This window comes from Coffea eugenioides, chromosome 7 (genome assembly GCF_003713205.1).
Source record: "Coffea eugenioides isolate CCC68of chromosome 7, Ceug_1.0, whole genome shotgun sequence".
NCBI lineage: Eukaryota > Viridiplantae > Streptophyta > Magnoliopsida > Gentianales > Rubiaceae > Coffea > Coffea eugenioides.
The window spans coordinates 11,426,847-11,447,345 of record NC_040041.1 but is presented as its reverse complement, the minus strand read 5'-3'; the positions used below and the strand labels follow the sequence as shown (position 1 = coordinate 11,447,345).

The following is a 20,499-nucleotide window of genomic DNA, read 5'->3' as shown; positions in this document are numbered from 1 at the left end:
GAGACACTTCTTGATGAAGAAAAGGCCTGAGGAAAAGGGTTTTTCGGATAGTACTTATTAGGGAACGCCTCAACTCAAACTTCCTAATTTGTTCCGACATTCGTTCTGTGGCTTGGAGAGATTCCTGTGTCACTTCACAATTTTAACAAGTACATTGGCAGAAAATTAGACATTGAGTAATTTTTCTTTTAAGAAAAATTATTGTTTTCTTAAGTAATTTACTAGCTAAATCCCTTTTATAATTTTTTGAAATGGAATTATTTTTTGGTCAATATGGTTGCTGTGATACATGCAATAATATAATACTATCTCACTTTTTAAAAAAAATTTTTTTTTTTGGTGAAAGTAATATCCTCCCACAAAGATAGGCAGAAGAAGTTACGAATATAATTTCTATACAATTAAATAAAAAAAATCACAGATTAAATACTATTCAGGGAGGCGTAAACTTCATTTTTATTTGGCAAGAATAAATAAAATTCCCATTTGTATTTTATGGGAATAAATTTTGATAGAAACCGTCCACTTTTAAAGCCGTTACTTTTTACTATTTTTGACACCCACTATTTAGGTGACTAATAAACCTCATTTTTACTTGACAAAAATACATCAAATTCCAAAAATTTATTTCTTCAGCCATTCAAAAGTCTTGTCTCTAGCCTAAACTTACCATTATATATTTTCTGGAATTCAATTCAAGTTTCTTAAGTGTTCAAAAGTAGGTACGTACTTGTTAACTTGCTTTAATTTTTATTTCTAACCAAGCCAAAGATTTGGTCGAAGCATTTTCTTTTGTGATTGTAGAGAACTAATTCTTAGTGCTGTTTCAAGATTTTGCTCAAATAAGATCACTATTATGATCTACATGCATTTTTTTAAGAAATATGCTATTGCAAAATTTGTTCTTGTCCAGCGAACCACAGCATTTGAAAGTATAGGCTAAAAACCACGTAAAGAAACCGTTAAGTTCAATGCTACTGAATAAAAAGCTGGGGACGTGTGGTCAAATACTTCAATGGATACAATTGTGAAAACTCTTTCCCTTGCATTTCTGTCCAACTCCATTTTAAAAGATTGGAATCCCTTTTGCTTCCCAAAATAAACATAGAAAGAAACCATTGCACTTCCCGTCTTTTCTTGTCTCTTTTCTCCCTCTCATAGGCTCACAAACTAGGCCTAATTCTCAAACTATCCCAAATTTTTGTCTTTTAGAGATCCAACTTTTTATGAGACTAATGCAATTCAAAAATTAATTTTTTTAATGTTCATATGTGCTTTTAGGATTTTTTATTACCGTGTGCTTGGAAGGTACTCGTTAGCATACATATCCTTATATTTGAACACTTTCTCAAATTAGTAACTCCTTTGCCAAAAAACTAACACGTGAAACCCTCTCACCAAGTCCTCACTATGCACCTGTTAGTTAAATTTGAACATTGGCTGGGAGCAACTGTCTCTGAAAACATAGAATTTTTTTTTTGTTAATACGATAATTTTTATTCTACACTTACTCCTATCATACAATGGAGGGAAGGGGTGGATCTAAAAGAGTCAACAAAAAATTCGGAGGGAACTGAACCACTAAATCGCCATGAGACCAAATAGGGAAATGAACCACTAAATTGCCATGGTGTACCAGATGGGTGCACGTGCACCTACTCGTGAAATTTTTAAAAAATCCTAGAGAAGAGTGCAAAGTCAAGAGATTTGATCCCTTGACCTACACTAAGAAAAGTTTTAATTTTATCCCTAGTGACCAACTACTCTAGTAGTAATTGCTTATAGAATAATTTTGGGTAAAATATCAAAAAACTTATTATGATTTGTTAAATGTTCAATTTAACTCTTTCTGATTTGAAAAATTACACTATATTTTCAGGTGATTTCCACTAAATTAAAATTTGAATGGAAAGTTACGCGTTTCTAGTAAGATTTAGACTTGCAATAAATAATATTTAAGATAGAAGAATGCTCGCACTTACTGAAAGTACCCCTATATGAAAATTAAAAACTGAAGAAAGATAGAGGAAGGGTTCCAAATCCTTATCCCCTTATTCTCTAAATCGGTTTCCAAATCCTTCTCCTCTCTCGGATTGAAGCTGAAGCAATAAGGAATTAAGAGTGAAATTGTTGATTTCAAAATCTGACTTGGGATGAGATGTCTTCTGAAATGTCTTTCTCAAGCTATCGAGGGGGGCAGCGGAAGTAGGAATTTGAGATATCAGTACAAGTTATATGACTGTGGAAGGAATGCTAAGGTGAAAATCGTTGAATTAGAGGAATGATAGGGGATCTGAGATATTAATACAAGCACGATGATGAATTTCCCTTGCAATTGACGTCCTATTTTGTTAGAATTCTCCATTGATTCTTGAAAGAATTTGGAAAATTTCAAATTTAGGATTTTTTTCTTGCTTTCACTCTTTCTCTCTATCTCTTTGGATTCTTCGAATTGCAAGTCGAAGAATGAAGAAAAATTCTCCTCATGTATTCATTTATACAGGGGTAATATTAACATTTTACGTATAATATTTGATTCAATTTAATCAAAATCACACGAAGCTATCATGTAAATTTTCAAACTAGAGAGAATTAAATTAAACATTTGACAAATCACAAAGAGTTTTTGATATTTTATCTAACAATTTTTTATGAACCTTATACATTGTGGGTTAAAAGCAAGGTAAATTAATTGAATTATACTTTTTTTTTTGAGTAAATCATAACCGTTAACTTTATCGGAGTCCTGGCCCCTTATTCGCCAAACTCTCACCTTCATATCTAAAAAATAAACTTTTCAACTGCCCAAAAAAAAAAAAACAAGAGATTTAAAATCCATACAAGAGTGACTTCATCAACTAATTCTAGCCCGACCCTATTGCGATTCCAAAGGACAGGGATTCTTTAATCCCATTGTTGCCACAGGACAGGATGACAAAATCTAAGTCCACACGAAAAACGAGGCAGCTGGCTGGCAAGAGAAAATAATTCCCATTTCCATCGCCCACTCCGATACCTAACGAAACGACACCGTGCCGTATTAGCAAATTGGACACTCCACTCATGCCTTCCTAGCAACCAGCATTTGTCAATTCCGTGTCCACCTCTCCAAAGTATAATTGTCAATTATTTATTACTATAAAGTATAAATAGTAAATCGTGTATATTTACCCATGGCTTATCCGGCGCCTTTGATTCACCATTCCCCTCGGATTCTTAGCCTCCCAAGCTCCAATTCCAGTTTTATCAATACTAATTATACTGGTAAAAATAGTAGCAATAATAGTAATAATAATCATAATCATAATCAGAATAATATTAGTAATTGCTGTTCTTCTTCGCCGTATTGTTCCTGCTCTTCTTCTTCGTCGTCGTCGGCGGATAATCGGCAACGGAGTAATTCGGATTTCATCGCTTTTTGTGGTAAATGATATAGAAAGAAGCTCCTGCTTTAGTATTTGTTCATTTTTTGCTCTCGTTCATGTTCACAATTTTTGATATTTATAACTATTTCTTTTTTGAAGCTCGTCATTCTATCTATTTTTATGTTTTTTTTCCGACGGAAATTAGTGCGGAAGTTGGAATTTATTTGGTTTAGTTCATGATACCTTTCATTTCAAGCGAAGGATAGCTCAGATTTTATTTGTCTTTTGGTTAGTTTTGTTTGGTGAATTATGTGGTGTTAGAAATGAAGAATCTTGCCTAAATTCTAGATCGAGAAAGAATGAATACATGAGAATTAAGGTGTGTTTGGATTAAGTTTGCGTGCTGTTTGTAGACGTAGATTGGAGTCAGACAACGGAATCTTCAGATCTATTATTTGGGAGATATTCAGCCATTTGTAACAATTTGATTGAATTTTAATTGACAGAAAGAATGAGTCGTGTTCAGGTTGTAACTTGGGAAGTGACTGCGTGTCGGCACATTTGTCTGTACTAGGAATGAGACAAAATAGTTTATCGAATATCAGGGAATATGTGCTTTGTTTTTGCATTTGTATGATTGGTAATATATGATACTTTGAGTCTTGAGTTTCATCTTATGGCAATGGTTTAATAATTCATTAAGGTTGCTGAAAATCTGATTACGTAGCTTCTGAAACCCTAAATGACTTTGGTCACATAGGCATTTGGATTTTATAGTTTGTAGGGGAACATATGCATGGAGACTTGGTTTGTTGGCATGCAGAGTTTTTGTAAGAAATCTTGTTAAAACATTTCTGCGAATTTGACTATTAAATGTGACTATTTAATCTCTTTTATGACTCTAAAGTTGAAGGAAAAGTTGAATTTTGACAACCAGCTGGTACTAGATGATGTACATGTTGGTGGAAGAAGTTACATGTTTCTCAAGATAAATGAGAACCCAATGTCATTTGTCAGTCAATCACTCACTTTCCTGTGATTGTTGCTAATATTAGACACATATATTTGGCTGGTGCGTAAGTTAATATCTGATGCCTATGGCATCCTTCCAAATTTAGGGATGGCCCTAACAAAGTGTCAATTATCAGTTCTACTTTTAAGGATCATCGTGTCAGGCTTAATTTTATGTAATTTGACTTGCCTAGTTACACAGCAGCATTTCTGTTAAATGGCTTGCTAAAGCATTCATAATTTTAACAAAGAAATTGCACTTTCTGTTTGTTACACTAAATGTGTGATTATACAGTTCTTAGGCATGGTAATTCAAGAAAAGATCTGAGGGACTTGCACCTTTGCAGAGTAGGTTAAGCATCTGATCTGGTGAAAAAAGTTGTGTTTTGCAACGGAGGTAATTCTGAGCAACACTAGAAGGCTAGTTAATAAGATGGTTGGAGTTCATAGTTGTAGAGACTATTGGGTTTAAGATAATTAAAGAGGACAGTGGTAATAATATGTGCACAATTAAAGAGGACAGTGGTAATAATATGTGCACATTTTTTACACATACAACTTAAACACAAAAATAACTATATTTTGTCTGAATTTATTTATTTTTATTTGACCAACAAGACTTGGGACTAAGGCTTCCTAGGCATTGTATGTAGGCTCTTACTTCCAGGGAGGTTGTGCCTTTCCTTGCCACATAATAATTTCTCTCTCTCTCTCTCTCTTGGTTGATAGTGAGCTCGAAACTTTTTATGGAAGCAGTTATGTACATTCAATGCAGAAAAGTATTGAACCCATTTTACAAAAGTTACTTTCTAGAAAAGTGATAGTTCGAGTAAGTTTCTTTCATTAGTATTATCTTTGAAAATAAGTGAAATCATCTGGGCTGAACCATTACTACAGTCTTTCCTAAGCATGCAGAATTTCAAGAATTTGTCCTGTCGCCTTTGATATTTATGTTGCCCATTCAGTATTAGATAATTGGTGCGGACCACATTGTGGTTTAAATTTGAGGACTTCGTGCATCTTTGATCTGCTTTTGATGCTTAGACTTTATAGATTTTCCATTCCTGAATTTACAAGTGATGCAAACATCATAAAATGGAAATATTTTCTTCTTGGATTTACCTTTCCATAAGTTTGAGAGTAGCATGACTTTGCAGGCATAAAGAAAATCTGGAAACATCAAGGCTTTAGAGCTCATGCTATGAGTTCAACTCAGAGTAATGTTGCATCACCAAGGGGCATTTATAATTTGAAAGATGAGCCAGATCATCTGCTTGTCCTTGTTCATGGGATCTTGGCAAGGTATATGTGTTTCTTGAGTTTTACATGTCAAAAATTGGGGAATAGTGCCTTCAAACTGACATTTGATTTGGTTGTCTGATAACAATCTGGAGCATAGTTGTACTTGGATGTTAATAATTGAGTAAAATTTACAGGTAAATGTAAGGTAAGAACAAGAAAAGATGATTAAAAGTAGCAGAGTAGTTTTATTTTTTTGAGGAGTGTAAATTTGCATCTTTAAACTGTATATGCTATTATATATTGCTCTAACTTCACATTTGTGTCATGGATCCTGAGCATAAGAAAATTCCTGATGCATGCAGCAGCATCTGAGGTTCATGATTAAAGAACTTATGATGGGTATATCATTGCATGTCCTGCATGTATGATGTTTATACAGAAGTCATTGTGGATAGCTTTATTAGTATTTCTTGGTGGAAGAAAGCCATTGATATTTCGTGCATGTGATCGTTATCCTTAGCACCCACTCGGTATTCTGCATCTTTTCCATTACTTGTAGCTTTTAACTTGTCATGCTTTTAGAATCTTGTTGCTGCTACAGCATCTTTGCTTTTTCTGAACCTCTTGGAGCAGTCACCAGCAGATGATATACTTCTCATATAGATATATATTCCTTCTGTTTATTTTGCAAATCTTAAGACAGGAAGGAATGTATTAAGCTTGTTTTTTGCTTGTCTTGTATTAGCATGCTTCAGGCGAATTGATCATTTCACTTGTATGCCCAAGACAAATTGCGCATAATAGTGACAAGTTTAATGCACTTTTAAGCTGCAGGTATATAAGCAACTTTGATTGATTTTTATGATTAGTGCAGCCCTAGTGACTGGACATATGTAGAAGCAGAGTTGAAGAAGCGGTTGGGAAGAAACTTTTTGATATACGGTATGGTTTATAGTGTATGTATAAAATTTATGAAACTTATGGATTTCATTTTTTAGTTTAGTGAAGGTGGTTACACGTAGTAATAGCAATCTTTTGTTTGGCTTGTATTGACAGGATTCTGGGTTTGACCATGACAGCAATTACTTTGTGTGAATAGAACTAGAGACTATCTTTTGTTCTTCTAGCAGGCTTGGAACTTGATAATTGGGCTTTGTTCACCATTATTTACCATATTTTCTTGGAAAGAAGAGCATATACCATCATCTTATCCCTTGTATTTTCTATTATGTTTTTCTTGTTTCCTTATATAGAGATTCTAAGAAGGGTGGAGTACTGTGATAGCAACCTAGAAAAAGTGGGGCTCATTGTTGACAATCGAAATTCATATCATTCTTGGTGCAATTCAAGAGAAAAATGTGAAAAACCTAGGTGAATGAAAGTGGATGAATTTCACGATCACACAAGCTTCAAAAGCATTTTGCGTGGTGTAGGAGTCGGTGAAAAGTTGGAACTTGTTACCATCTGCTCTGCTCTGGATTTTGTTGCTACCCTTTAGTTATTCTAGCTGTTCATATAAAATGAAATAAATTATGGCAATTGAGGGAGACCAATCTATGAACCTCTCTCTCACACACCCTGATCAGCAATTATTGGTATTATGCAGATACCTACCTGACCTATATGTTTGATTGATCAGGCTGTGGGAACTTTACTTGAAATTCTTTTTCCTAGCTCAGCATTCAATAATAACTAAAAGCAGTGTCATTTTTTATCTTCTGGATCTTTGACTCTCTTGTTTCTATAACTTTATGCTCAAATAAATGTTTTAAAAGTGATGGGTACCATGTAAGCAGCATGCTTGAGATTGATGTCAGACCTTTGTATATAATTAATGCAGATTTAATAATAGTCAAATGGACTATTGAAATTTAAGGATATCGAGAGAGAACTGAGTTAGCGAAATTCATAACATGAAGCATCCTTGCTTGCTTGCTGTGGTGAAAAAGAACGGAAGGCAAATGTTGAAAATTTTACATCTATATTTAAGGCAAAGTTGTTGAGTCCAAGCTGATGCACTTAATTTGGTGACTGTGAAGGATAATTATTCAAGTCATTTAATGGTGTTTGCTGCAGAATATGTTTTCTTCTTAGATGTATTGATTTTCCTGAGTGCTCCATTTAATTTCTAATTGGGTATTCTATGTTTCTGCGATTAACTATGTGTCCCAGGATTAATTTGTTCTTCTTCTTCTTTTCCCTTTCCCCCAATGTGCAGCAAGTTCTTGTAACAGTTATACCAAAACATTCACTGGGATTGATGGAGCTGGCAAGAGATTAGCAGATGAAGTGAGTTTTCTTTTCTTTGTTGTCAAACGTTTTTGCTGTTAATGCCATGTCTGAACTTATAGGCTAGCTGGAACTTGAAAGTGGTTAACATGCATTTGCACTTGTGTGTGCTTTCTAGATATAGGCAGGTTGTTTCCATTTTATAGACAGTACTACAAGTTGGATTAACATGCTTAGTTACTTTGATTTGATCAATGACATCTTCGCAGTTAATGTATGAGCAATATCTCTTCTTTCCTGGTATATATATGTTCAGAAATCTTTCTTAATATTTTGTGTTTCTCCAGCAGCGTTGGAGCATCAGCTTTAAGTAGCATTGCATTGTCTTCACCATATTCAACTATGAACAGGTAATGCAGGTTGTTAGAAAACAAGAAACCCTGAAAAAGATATCATTCTTGGCCCATTCGCTTGGTGGATTGTTTGCAAGATATGCAATTTCTGTGCTTTATACGCCAAATAACTCAGGTCATCCCTATGATCTTTCTGCTTCTACAAAAGGATTAATTGCTGGGCTTGAACCTATCAATTTTATTACCTTGGCTACACCGCATCTCGGAGTGAGAGGGAATAAACAGGTTTGTTGTAAGAAATATCTTAAATTTTGAATTGATGGCAAAGTGAGACTTTGTGCATGTCATCATGAGGATGTTGACTTGGAGGGTCCCCTGTTATACTTGTATACTGTTATAATTTACAATATCTCTGCCTTGTGGTTCCTTATTTTCCTTGTCCTTTCGCAAGAGGAAGAGGTAGGAATTGGAGGAAAAAGAAAAAGATCCTAAAGTCCAAAAATCTGTGTTTTTCTTTTTCAAAGTTTCTATTCTTCAACCAATAATCTTGAAAACACCAGTTGATGGCTTGGTGATCTTCCTACTTAAGAAACAGAGATGAAAATTTTCCACTATAGTGGACTGTAGTTGCTTTGCCCTGTTGTAGGTTGGTTATTTGCAACTATATATGGTTCAGCAAATGAAAGTGCCTGTAGTCTTCTCTGTTGAAACTTTATTCTGGTTTATTTGATTCTGCTGTAATCTTTCTAGTTCCAAATCTTTCTAGTTCCATAAAGCTTATTTGATGCTTAGCTTTTGATATTTTCTCCTCCTGTTCTGGGGCTGCAAGGCCTCTAAATCCGTGTTGCTCTTTATTCAAGCATGATACTTGTACACCTTTTCCGTAGTTAACACAAAAACCACTCACTGATGTATAAGTGTGGGTAAAGAATTCTGTAGAAGCATTAACTTGCTATTTTACTCTCTCTTACTAATTTCATTGTTACATTGGTTGGTGGACATAATATCGATGCAGCTTTCCCTGCAATTTTTCAACTATCTCTTTCTCTAAAAAGGGTAGTGCTGTTCCTCCGGAATTGATACCCAAAACACTATTGCCAGTTATCAAGTTTGTTTGACTGGAAGTTTGAATTTCCTGGACAGTTCAGCAGGACACAATAATTTTACGTCAACTCACCAATTGTGTCATCTTCTTGAAGTGCTTTGCTTGATGATAAACCAAGCTTGTTGCTATTGATTGGGGCTTATGCTTGATCACATTCATTCATTTGTAGTTTCACTAAATAGTCCTGTGAATCAGCAAAAGCTTGTCTGCAGCCGCATCAGCAAACAAAGTCCTGCAGTTTTCCTGATTTTCTTTCACTTGGGCTTTTGTAAAGTTTTCATTGTAATAATTAGTAAAATTTTCTTGTCTCTGGTATTTTACTGCATACCTGAAGTTAGTGCCTGACAAGAGAAGAATAATGGAAATAATTGCACTAGTTTTGGTAGATGAAGATAGGAATGTAAAAAGAAAGAAATGTAGTCATTGCCTTGGTGGCCATCTAGCAAAATTTGGGGTTTGTTTACTAAAGTGGCTGATAAGAGGATGCAGTACTTTCATTTTTTGGCCTTCTTAGAGTTCTGCAAGGGAAAAAGTAGATTCATATTTCTAAAGAAATGATATTTTAAAGTTTGGTGTTGGAACTCTTAGTAAAAGAAAGAGGAATTTCAAAGAGAGAGAGAGACTTTTTCCCCCTTTTTCCTACTTCTATGAGAATTTAATATAGTCGTTGAGGTCCTATCTGACTAAAATCTGGGTAGATAAGCTTACTGACTAATGCATAGTGTGTGATAAAGTGTTCTTTTCAGGAATATTTCTGGTTAAAGCATGATCAACTTTCTCATCTATGAACATTGACTTCTGATCTGGAACCTGACCTCCAGACAGTTTTTGTTGTCTGATTTAGCTTCCATTTCTTCTTGGAGTCCCCTTCTTGGAGAAGATTGCTGCACCACTTGCCCCCATTTTCATTGGCCGAACTGGTAGTCAGCTCTTCCTTACTGATGGCAAGCCCAACAAACCTCCTCTGCTGTTGCGAATGGCATCTGATTGTGAGGATGGGAAATTTATGTGAGTAAAGATAATGTTCGAAAGTACATTCTGGTTGGAACTCCTTTCTAAAGCTTCTAAGCTGCTTTTCTCTTGCAGATCTGCCCTTGGTGCTTTCAGATGCCGTGTCCTCTATGCTAATGTCTCTTATGACCGTATCCAGCCATATATTTCATATCTAACATTTTCTACCAAGCTGATATGACTTTTTCCTGTTTTCCAATGAAAATTTTCTTAGCATAATTTAGATATGGTTGGTTGGCGTACATCTTCAATAAGAAGGGAGACAGAACTTGTGAAGGTAATTTGCTGATTTACTCCTGAGTACTTTACCTCTCATGATACACGTTTAATAAAGATGTGTGCATAAAGTGTGAATGGATGAGCTCATTAACATTTGGGGCCTAATTGAATGGCAACTAGTAAGTGGCTAATTAATGGTTATAGAATACTTTTGGGAATGATTGGCCATTAATGATTTGATCAAAGTTTAAATGCCAATAAGGCATGTGAATACAATAATAGGGAATGCTTCTCTTCAGCTCAAATAGATGACATTTTTGTCTGCAGACAACTGCCTTTTCTTCCCTTCTTACTAATGCAATCTGGACGAAAAGCATGGTCAATTGGTTCCATGGTCTAGTGGCTAGAACATTGGACTCTGAATCCAATAACCCGAGTTCAAATCTCGGTGGAACCTTTCTTTTTGGTTCCTTAGGCTTAGGATAAGTTGATGTCAGCAGTCATTAAAAGAGTAGTTTCCTGTTTTTATTGTAGAGGTCAGATCTTGGTTAAACTGGCCATGTAAACAGCTTGCCTTTTTTAAGTGTGAAAAGTTTGACGCTTTTTGGGACTCCAACTTATTATCAACAGTGCCAGACTTTTGAAGAATTCATCTTCGTTTTCCGTTTTGCCCTTTGTTTGACTACAAAAGGGGGACAATGGGTGGACAAAACGTGACAGCTGGGTCTACATATGTATTGGTTGGCACATGGCTTACTCCAGTTAGAATTAGAGAGTGAAGGCACGCAAGGCAATCATTTCAAAATGGTTGGTGCGTGCATATCAATCAACTGAACAACAAAGTGCAAGTATTGATGTCAGACTTTCTGGCCCCAATAATACTTACTTTTTAGTTAGGTGAGACAGGAGTAAGCATTGGAAATTATTGATAAAGTTCACAACCATTTTTTGGCGATGACAAACATTTTGGGACAGACCAGAATGGAAAGCATGACAATTTCAATGGGACGGAGAGAGTGATTTATATTAGTTTAGGTTGGAAACTGATGTGGGTTCAAGCATTGATGTTGTTACGTACCATAGAAGTTATTGAGAAAGTCCTCTGGCCTAGTTAGTGGGATCTCGAACTTCGACTCTAGTAGCCTGACTTCAGATTTTGGTACCACCTTAACTGTTTTTTGGTCGAGATTGTGAGATCTGCTTGTTAGCATGAAGATGAATCTTTCTACTTTACAATGTGATCCTAATCCTGCAGCTTGAGTTTAGCTTTTGGTAGAGCCTTTTCCATGTTGGCTCAATAGGGTAGATATTCAGCTATTTTGCTATAAACTTGAGGAATTTGAATTGGATATTTGTTTTCGCTAACAGAAGTTGATTGGAAGTTTTCTTTAGTGCTGTGGTCCAGTTGTTATTACTAGACAGAATGCAATAGCTGAGCTCAAATGCTGGTGGAACATTTGCTTTTGGGTCTTCTACTTGAAGTGTTTACCTGTTTTGTCATTTTAATGTATTTGAAAGGACAATATCTTGAACTAGGTACAGACATGTTATGCAGTCTTTTGATACTTGATGGTCTATCCATGAAAAATAATTATAGCATTTCGTAAGGATCTAAAGCATTAGTTATTTTCAATGATTTATCTAATTATTTTCATGGTTTAAAAGATAAGAAATAGATTTTTGCTCAGCAGAGCTAGTATAGTTAGACATGATATATAGTGATTCTAGGTATTTAGTTGGTTATATAAGTCGAGTAGAGATTAATACAATTGCAAGTACATAGCTTAGATTACAGAAGTAGATGACCTTTTCCATGGTGACAAGTCAAGTGCATCGTGCATGCATACCTTGTCTAGGGACTAATTTTGATAACAAGTCTGCATATACTGATTTCACCTTGAATCTTAGTTTCTATTGAGAAATTTGTCTGCCGTCCTGCTGTAATATACATGCCAAACATAAAGGTTTTTTTTATTGCAAGAATGCTAAGCATGAATTTTGGGACCATCGTGTTTGTGGAATTTTGATGTTCTGGTAGGGATAGTCATGAAACTTATGTGTCGTACATGACTCATGGTACTTTTACGAGTGGAACATTTATATACTTTTTTAGCATGGAAGATCAATTAATCTCGTATATTTGGATCCCAACTACTGCTATAAATTAATAACTGATGGAACTCTATCCCAAGAATGGTTCCATGGTCTAGGGGTTAGGACATTGGACTTTGAATCCAATAGCCCGAGTTCGAATCTTGGTGGGACCTTTTTGTTTTGGTTTTTGGAATAAACTAATTGCTAGTCATATGCCTAAGAAATTTTCAAGTTGTTGACCGCAAAATAATGTCCAGTAAAGAAAACTGATAGGAATGTTATTTGTCAGATGAGTCATGGACTAGTAAAGATTTTGATGGAACCTTCTCTCTCTCTTTTCTCCCGTAGAATAAATTCATAGGTTAGTTTAGGAAGAGATGTAAATTTTAAGTTCTTGACATTAAGATTGCTTCATCTATATTAACCTTACTGAGATTGTATAGTACAGATTGGTTCCTTGTCTGGTGCATTGGGTTCTGAATCCAATCTTGATGGAACCTTTTACCTTTTTGGTTCCTTGTATCCCGCAGAACATATTAGCGATGTTTAATGTAGAAAGTACAGGTAATTTCACTTCATTGGACTTGAGAATGCTTGCTGCTGTCAAAATGAATAGATAGTAGGGTGTATAACAACAGAAGGTTCCATGGTCTAGGGGTTAGGACATTGGACTCTGAATCCAATAGCCCGAGTTCAAATCTCGGTGGAACCTTTTATCCTTTTTATTACTAAGTTGGTGTAAACAAGGATGTTTGCAAGTTTTTGCCTAAAAACAGCTGTTGTTGGATATGGGTTCAATTGATGGAACCCATATCTTAAGAGAAGGTTCCATGGTCTGGCTACCAGGACATTGGACACTGATTCCAATAGTCGAGTTTAATCTTGATGCGATCTTTTACGTTTTTAGTTCTTGCACAATATAATTGTGAAATGAACTTTAGAAAGCTAAGTAATTCCATGGTGGACCCATCTCTTAGCAAATGGTGCCATGGTCTCGCGGTTAGGACATGGGACTTTGAATCCAATGGCCCGAGTTCAAATCTCGGTGGGACCTTTTTTTTTTGGGGTGTGTATCAGAACCTGAAGAATGGTGGTGATCAGTTTAAGTTGTTCAATTTCTTAATCAGAATCTCAAAACCATTAACTACTGAGCAGACAGTTGTTTATGTATGATATTATCTTTACATCATGCATGTACATCAAATATCAAGTACTTTTTTGGTTGCTGTGGAGGACTTGGTCTAGTGGCTAAGGTTAAGGCTCGAGGAACGTGGAATTAGTGGTCCTGGGCCTCCATCCCTGCTTCTTAAATACCACCCCTCCCTCTGCTAAATTTTTTTTTAAAAAAAAGCACTTTGGTGTTGGCTTGTATTAAATGATTTTTAAAGTTAATTCAGCCCATCAATATGAAGTTACTTTTTTGTGAGAATCTGCTGAGGTAAAATGTTGCCTCTTTGGGAACATTAAATCTGCTTTCTTTCTTTCTATGGAGTTTCCTCATTAAGATCATCCTCTGAAAATTAACCTTTTTGTCAAATATTAACATGCTTTTCTTATCTGCTATTAAGTCTTTATGGTGAAACTTTGAGGCTTTGCACTTCCTTGTCGTCGTTTTATTTTTCTTTGGGTGCAACTTATTCGTTAAGCTCCTTATTCATAAGCTGGAATTAAGATGGTGTTTGCTTACAGAATTGGAATGACTATATACACGGCGTTTGAATCTGCATATATTATCTTTGTATTTCAAATACTGCACTTGTTAGATTAATTTTTGAAATTCCAATGAGCATTTTTATGGAGTAATTTGAAAAAGAAAGAGACCCTGCTTATGTATCTTCATTGCTTTCCTTATCTTCATAGTTTATTTGCAGCATCAACCAATTTCTTTTCCACTCGTTTGTTCTGGGTTTGGCACTATAACATTCCATGGATAGTGAATCTGCAACTGATCAAGATTTTTGTGCCTAGATTCTTGATTAGCAGCTCGACAAGTCTTTTTTCAAAAAATGTAGAAGCAATAACATGACTGCGTTGACCACCTTTTTAAGAATGATAAAATGATTTGTTACATGTTTATGTTCTTCCGTCGCTCTGAGATTTCTACTTAATCTGGCAGCCCCCTCAGCGTTCTCTGGATGGTTACCAACATGTAGTAGATGTTGAATATTGTCCACCTGTTTCGTCCAGCAGTCCCCATTTTCCTCCAGAAGCTGCTAAAGCAAAAGAGGCAGCTCAAAATGCACCGACCATGCAGAATACATTGGAATATCATGAAATTGTGGAAGGTACTCTTTTAAGTGTTAACAGCTGCTGTTAGTTATAAGACACGCTACAGCATCAGAACAATAGACATTATTGTTTATTTTGTCGCAGAGGAAATGATACGTGGACTGCAACAATTGGGGTGGAAGAAAGTTGATGTCAGCTTTCACTCGGCGTTCTGGCCCTTTTTCGCTCATAACAACATTCATGTAATGGTTTCTGTGCATTATTCGAAAATTGTTATTCATGATTGCTAGCTGCTGTTTTTCAATATAAATCCGTTATTTGGGTGCAGGTGAAAAATGAATGGTTTCATAATGCTGGGGCTGGAGTCATTGCTCATGTTGCAGATGGCATAAATCAACAAGCGAAGCAGCAGGAGTCTTCCGCCTATATTACTGCTAGCTTGTAGCTCTAATTCTTACTAATTCTTGCAAAGGAACAGCTTATTTGACAAATGTACAATGAACCATTTGAGCACTACCTCATGGGGAAGCTATGTTGTACTTCAGAAAGAAAAAACAAGAATTGGCCTAATTCTTACTGCTGGAGCAGATCTCCATGATGGTATCTGCTCCTCGCTCCTGATTCCAGATTGCTATCAGGTATTGATTATGATGGTGGCGTATTGGAAGCCAGCGCCACTTCCAAATATAATCTGTTATAGCAATTTGTCAATAGGTCTTCTAGCACCATAAGAGCTTTACATCTTTTAGCTGTATTGGATGCTTGAACTCGAATACAGAATTAGGTATCAAATGCGAAAGCTGTAGCCTTGATCCTTTTCAATGCATTTTCAAGTATGCAGCAAGACAACTACTAAGTTCTCAATGCATTTTCAAGTATTTTGTGGGTTAACTTTGTTTGCCTTTGAATCCTCAACATAGCATTCTTCTCCTTTGGGTACACGATTTGGTCGAAGAAACTACAATACGATAAAATTTGGAGAATCAGGGTCTTCATATTTGACGGGTAAAGGCACAAGATTCGGGCGTAGAGCATATTTATACCTGCAAAGACATGGTAGGTTCCCATCTCTGCTTTCTAGATGTCAGATGCAATTATCATTAATCAAAACGCAGAACTATTGTCAAAAAGAATGGATCTACCAAAAACTTGAAAAAGAAGAAGGCCAATAGCCTGTATCTGCATGGATCTGGCTATTTCATTCTGAACCTCCTTTTAAACTCCAGACAATGAAAACATGCAAGTCCGGTAAGCCATTATTATAATCTCCTCATTCATCTCGTCCTCCGTCACTTGATAAAGGAAGGAGTTTCAAAATTGAAATGTTTCAATCAATTTCAATTCGAATGTTTCTATTATTATGCCATTTACACATTCTAAAACAAAAATGATCAAAATTTCATTAGCAGGACAGCTTCAAATGGATGCACAATTCTCTGAATACACAGCAGTGCTTATCTTTTATTGCTTTCAGGTGTCACAACTATGAGGAGATGGAGGTTTTAGCCTGTCTACTCACTATGTACACGAATGATTGTCATATTCTCTATCTTGTTTTCTCATATGGGCCTTTCCTCTCTGCGCTGCAGAGTTAACATACAGGACACTCAGCCAAGTACTTGATAAATATTATCGCCAAGCAGTCCAACGGTGATGACATTTGGAAGGATCATATCAGTCTTTAGCAGCATTGAAAAAGATCTCAAAATTTGAGATGATGGATCATAGACATTATAAAGAATTTAAGGAGAAAAGAACATTGAGAACATTTTAAATCAGATTATGAACAATAATGTGGAATACATGCTACTAAATGCAGAGTTCTGGATGCATTAATTACCAACAAAGAGCTGGAAACCTCCAGAAATTACTTTGAGAGACATGGTTAATTTATCATAGAACGGATTCAACAGATGCAAATAACCTGATAAGTGGAGTGCCAGTACTCCACATTGACTCTCCCAAATCAAGAAGAGACATGAATGGTTCCTCATTGTCAAGGGTGGTGAGACGAATGGACGATTCTTCTGAGGAATCCGCCTCTGCTTCTGAGGAATCTGACTCTGCTTCTGAAAGAAATTCGTCCGAGCAGGAATTTGATGGATCCCACTGATCTCCAATAACGATCTTTAGATCCTCATTTCCCATATCCATCTGTTCTTGTTGAATTTGCTTTACACTACTTACAGCCGACTTATGACACAATATCATTTCAAGAGTTGGATGTAGTGTGTGTGAATAAGTCCTTGTTAGATGCATTCTCGATCATTTTAGTTGCTACCCTACCAAATTGATCAAAAATGGGATGTATAATATTAATTTTAGAATGTAGTTTCAAACTCCAATTCAATTGGTAGAGACATTAATAAGAAATAATAAAGTCTTTAATTTGAATTCAATTTTCTATTTTTTTCCCTTTTTTTCTTTGTAAGGTTTAGAATTTCTCCTGAAATAATAATAAAAAAAGGAATTATGATGTAATGTTTTCTAACTAAAAGTTTAAGGAGCAAAGTAAAGGCAAAAGGAATATTAGGGATGCAAAGTGAAATACATCCTTTGCACCAATCAAAAATCATTTTAGGAACTTTAGAATTAAAGGAATTTCGAAATTATAGAAATAAAAGCCAATTAGAAAGTTCAATGCCGAGTGACTGTACAATTAGAAGACTTGCCTTTGAATTTTAGTCAACGTCCAAGCTAGGTAGAGGAATCATGGTCCACAGGTGCGAGATAAGACTTGACAAAACTGATCTAGTGACTCATAAAAGACAAAATAGGAGTTTATTTGAAATAATTATTATAGTACTTTTGTAACGTAATGTATGTGAGATAAAAAATTATTAAAAAAATAAGTCAAAAATATGTTTATGATATAAACAAATAATTTTTATGCAAATAATAACTATAGAAACACACTACCGTTTTGTGAAACCAGAGTATCAATCCATAATGAAACCGTATAGGCTGCTTTTTTACATGCATGTACACCAAAATTTTCACTAAAATTTTATTTACTTTAAATATTCTAAATTTTATTTATTTTTACCTAGTGCTTCAAGTTATTCATTTTTTTGGTTTTCTTCTACTTTAAATAACAAAGAAAGAAAGATAGGAAGGACAACAAATGACACACAATCAAAAAAAAAAAAAAAAAAAAAAAAGAAATGAAAACCAAAGAAATAATCAGCAAAAACCCAAAGCCAAAAATTAAAGAAAAATAAAACCCAAAAGCAATGACAAACACCGAAGACGTCAACCATAGCCCAAAATCAGACAAAGTTAAATAGACAATAAAAGAAAAGCCCAAAGAAAACTCAAGCAAGCAGTCCAAAACAAGACGGAACAAAAATTGATTTCATTTTTTCGTTGATAATGTGCTCGGATAAGAATTATTTGACAAAAAAAATATTTGCTTGCCTTATAAACACATTTTTAACATATTATTTTTTATATTTTTAATTATTTTTTTATCTCACATACATAAAATTGTAAAAAGTGTTATAGTAATTATTTTAACTAATCTCCTATCCAAACACAAGCATTAATGCTCTCTGCACGGAAATGATATGAACGTTTTTTATTCATGGCTGCTAGCTTTTAGTTTTCAAAATAAATCTGCCATTTGTGCACGAAAGGATTCATATTCAGTTGCTGATGTTGCAAATAGCACACATAAACAAGAAGCTCTGATTCAATTGTGACAGAGGCACAACTTATTTGAAAAATGTAGAATGCATTCATTTGAGCATTATAGAAAATCATGTGCACCAAAAAAAGAAAAACTTGAAATTCTCGATTTCTATCGTGCTAAAAAATACGTTAAAATGTCGGATTAATATTCGAAATCTTGTAAGCGCAGAGGAAAGAGATGGATTATATACAAATGAAACGTTTTCTAAACATCTGGTGGAAGTCTTAAGATACAAAGTTTGAGAATCCCAGTGTTGTCGTTTTAGTTTGTTGAAGGTGTAGCTGTTAGAGAAGCTGGGATGATGGAGTGCTACTACAAAACTTGAACGAGAAAAGTACATGAAAAACATTTTGGATTCTGAAACCATATAATTGGGAACCTTAAATATTATCAATATTTAAGGAAAAACATAAGCAATTTAGCGTGCGGTTCTTTATTTAAGGAAAAATATAAGTAATTTAGTGTGTTAATATAGCAACTAGTCGGCATGAACTATTTATTGTGCTTAGATATTATCGTACTGTTTTATGGTAATTAATCTTGTAAATATAAAAAATAATTTTATGAGTATGTGACAGGGAAATATGTTAAATCATAAGTACAACAACAACACAATTTTCTATCATGCTTTAAATTATTCAATAATACTTATATCTATATCTTTTAACATAAAAAATAGAGTAAATCTTATATACACTACTGCAAGTATACATAATACTATCATCGTTAGATTTATGATTTTTGTGTAAAAGTTGAATTTTAAATTCAAATTTTATATAGTCGTCATTTATCCAATACTGATAATATATACATTGTCAGCGTCAAAAAGATTAATCCTAAAACAATAATTAATAAAAAAGAGCACAGTGTCAAAAAGATTAATCCTAAAAGAAGAATTAATAAAAAAGAGCACATGTAATATAGGTTCTACAGTCGAACTTCCATTTCTTATTGAGACATGAGAAAGCCTTTAAGGAGTCTCATAGATCTATTGTATTAGTTGTCCTATTGTTAGAATAGAAATGGAAAGGAAAAATTAGTGGATAAAATAAATTTTAATATTTTTCCTTTGTTAACAATCCTATGTTGAAGGGGAAGGAGGGGGGTGGGGGCTAGAAATTGCTCATGAATGTGCAGCAAACATAAAATATTCTTGCAATAAGTTTCATTGCCCAAAAAAGTTAATTTTATGAAATAGAAATTCAAGATACAACTTTGAAGTAAGACTACACGCATGAGTCTTATAGCGAATAAAGTGTCAAAGGAAATGAAAAATAGAAAGCTAATGGCCTTAGGATATTTTTTTTTTTTTTTTTGGGTCTATACTTAATATATGTTGCAAAACAAGCGTATCATATGTTAATCACAAAGAAGTTTACATATTAATAATTTTAGTGTACGGTTCTTTATTTTGGACTTCGTAAATGCATGACTTTTCTTATGACTGCAATCACAAAGTCACAGCTGCACCAACTTCAAGCCAAAGAATTGAAGAACTCCGAAATTGCTTACGGAAACATTGAATATAAAATTACATCATTGAACTGATTCAACACATACAAATAATACTGTAGAGTGCAGTCCCAATCCGAATTAATGACTCTTAAACGAATACTGTGATGAGAAGAGTACTCAGCAGTCCCAATTATTTTGATTATTTTCAAGAATGACCCTTAGATCCTCATTTCCCATATCCGTCTGTTCTTGTTGAATTTGCTTTACAGAAGTTGCAGCAGACGCAGTGCACCACTTGAGCTCGATCATTTCAAGAGTCAAACATTTGCTTCTTAAGAATCAGATAGATCAGCATAATCACATGACTCTGCTTCTGAAGAATCGGATAGATCCTCATCATCCCATTTATTTTCAAGAATGACTCTTAGACCCTCATTTCCTGCATCCATCTGTTCTTGTTGAATTTGCTTTACAGAAGTCACAGCAGACTCACGG

At 34.8% G+C, this 20,499-nt stretch overlaps 1 protein-coding gene and 4 non-coding genes across 5 annotated transcripts; all 5 read left to right on the top strand.

The window, feature by feature from the left end:
• Nucleotides 1-3,038: 3,038 nt before the first annotated feature.
• LOC113778493 lies at nt 3,039-15,749 on the top strand. The gene is made up of 11 exons (XM_027323924.1): nt 3,039-3,423; nt 5,534-5,678; nt 6,493-6,560; nt 7,837-7,907; nt 8,258-8,485; nt 10,150-10,313; nt 10,392-10,447; nt 10,541-10,593; nt 14,746-14,914; nt 15,003-15,100; nt 15,187-15,749. Exons 1-11 carry the CDS (start codon nt 3,174-3,176, stop codon nt 15,301-15,303), a joined length of 1,419 nt encoding a protein of 472 aa, XP_027179725.1. The 5' UTR covers nt 3,039-3,173; the 3' UTR covers nt 15,304-15,749.
• On the top strand, nt 10,921-10,992 carry TRNAQ-CUG. Its single transcript has one exon. It is a non-coding gene; the product is annotated as a tRNA-Gln (tRNA).
• TRNAQ-UUG lies at nt 12,731-12,802 on the top strand. Its single transcript has one exon. It is a non-coding gene; the product is annotated as a tRNA-Gln (tRNA).
• TRNAQ-CUG lies at nt 13,270-13,341 on the top strand. Its single transcript has one exon. It is a non-coding gene; the product is annotated as a tRNA-Gln (tRNA).
• On the top strand, nt 13,612-13,683 carry TRNAQ-UUG. The gene has a single exon. It is a non-coding gene; the product is annotated as a tRNA-Gln (tRNA).
• Nucleotides 15,750-20,499: the final 4,750 nt, after the last annotated feature.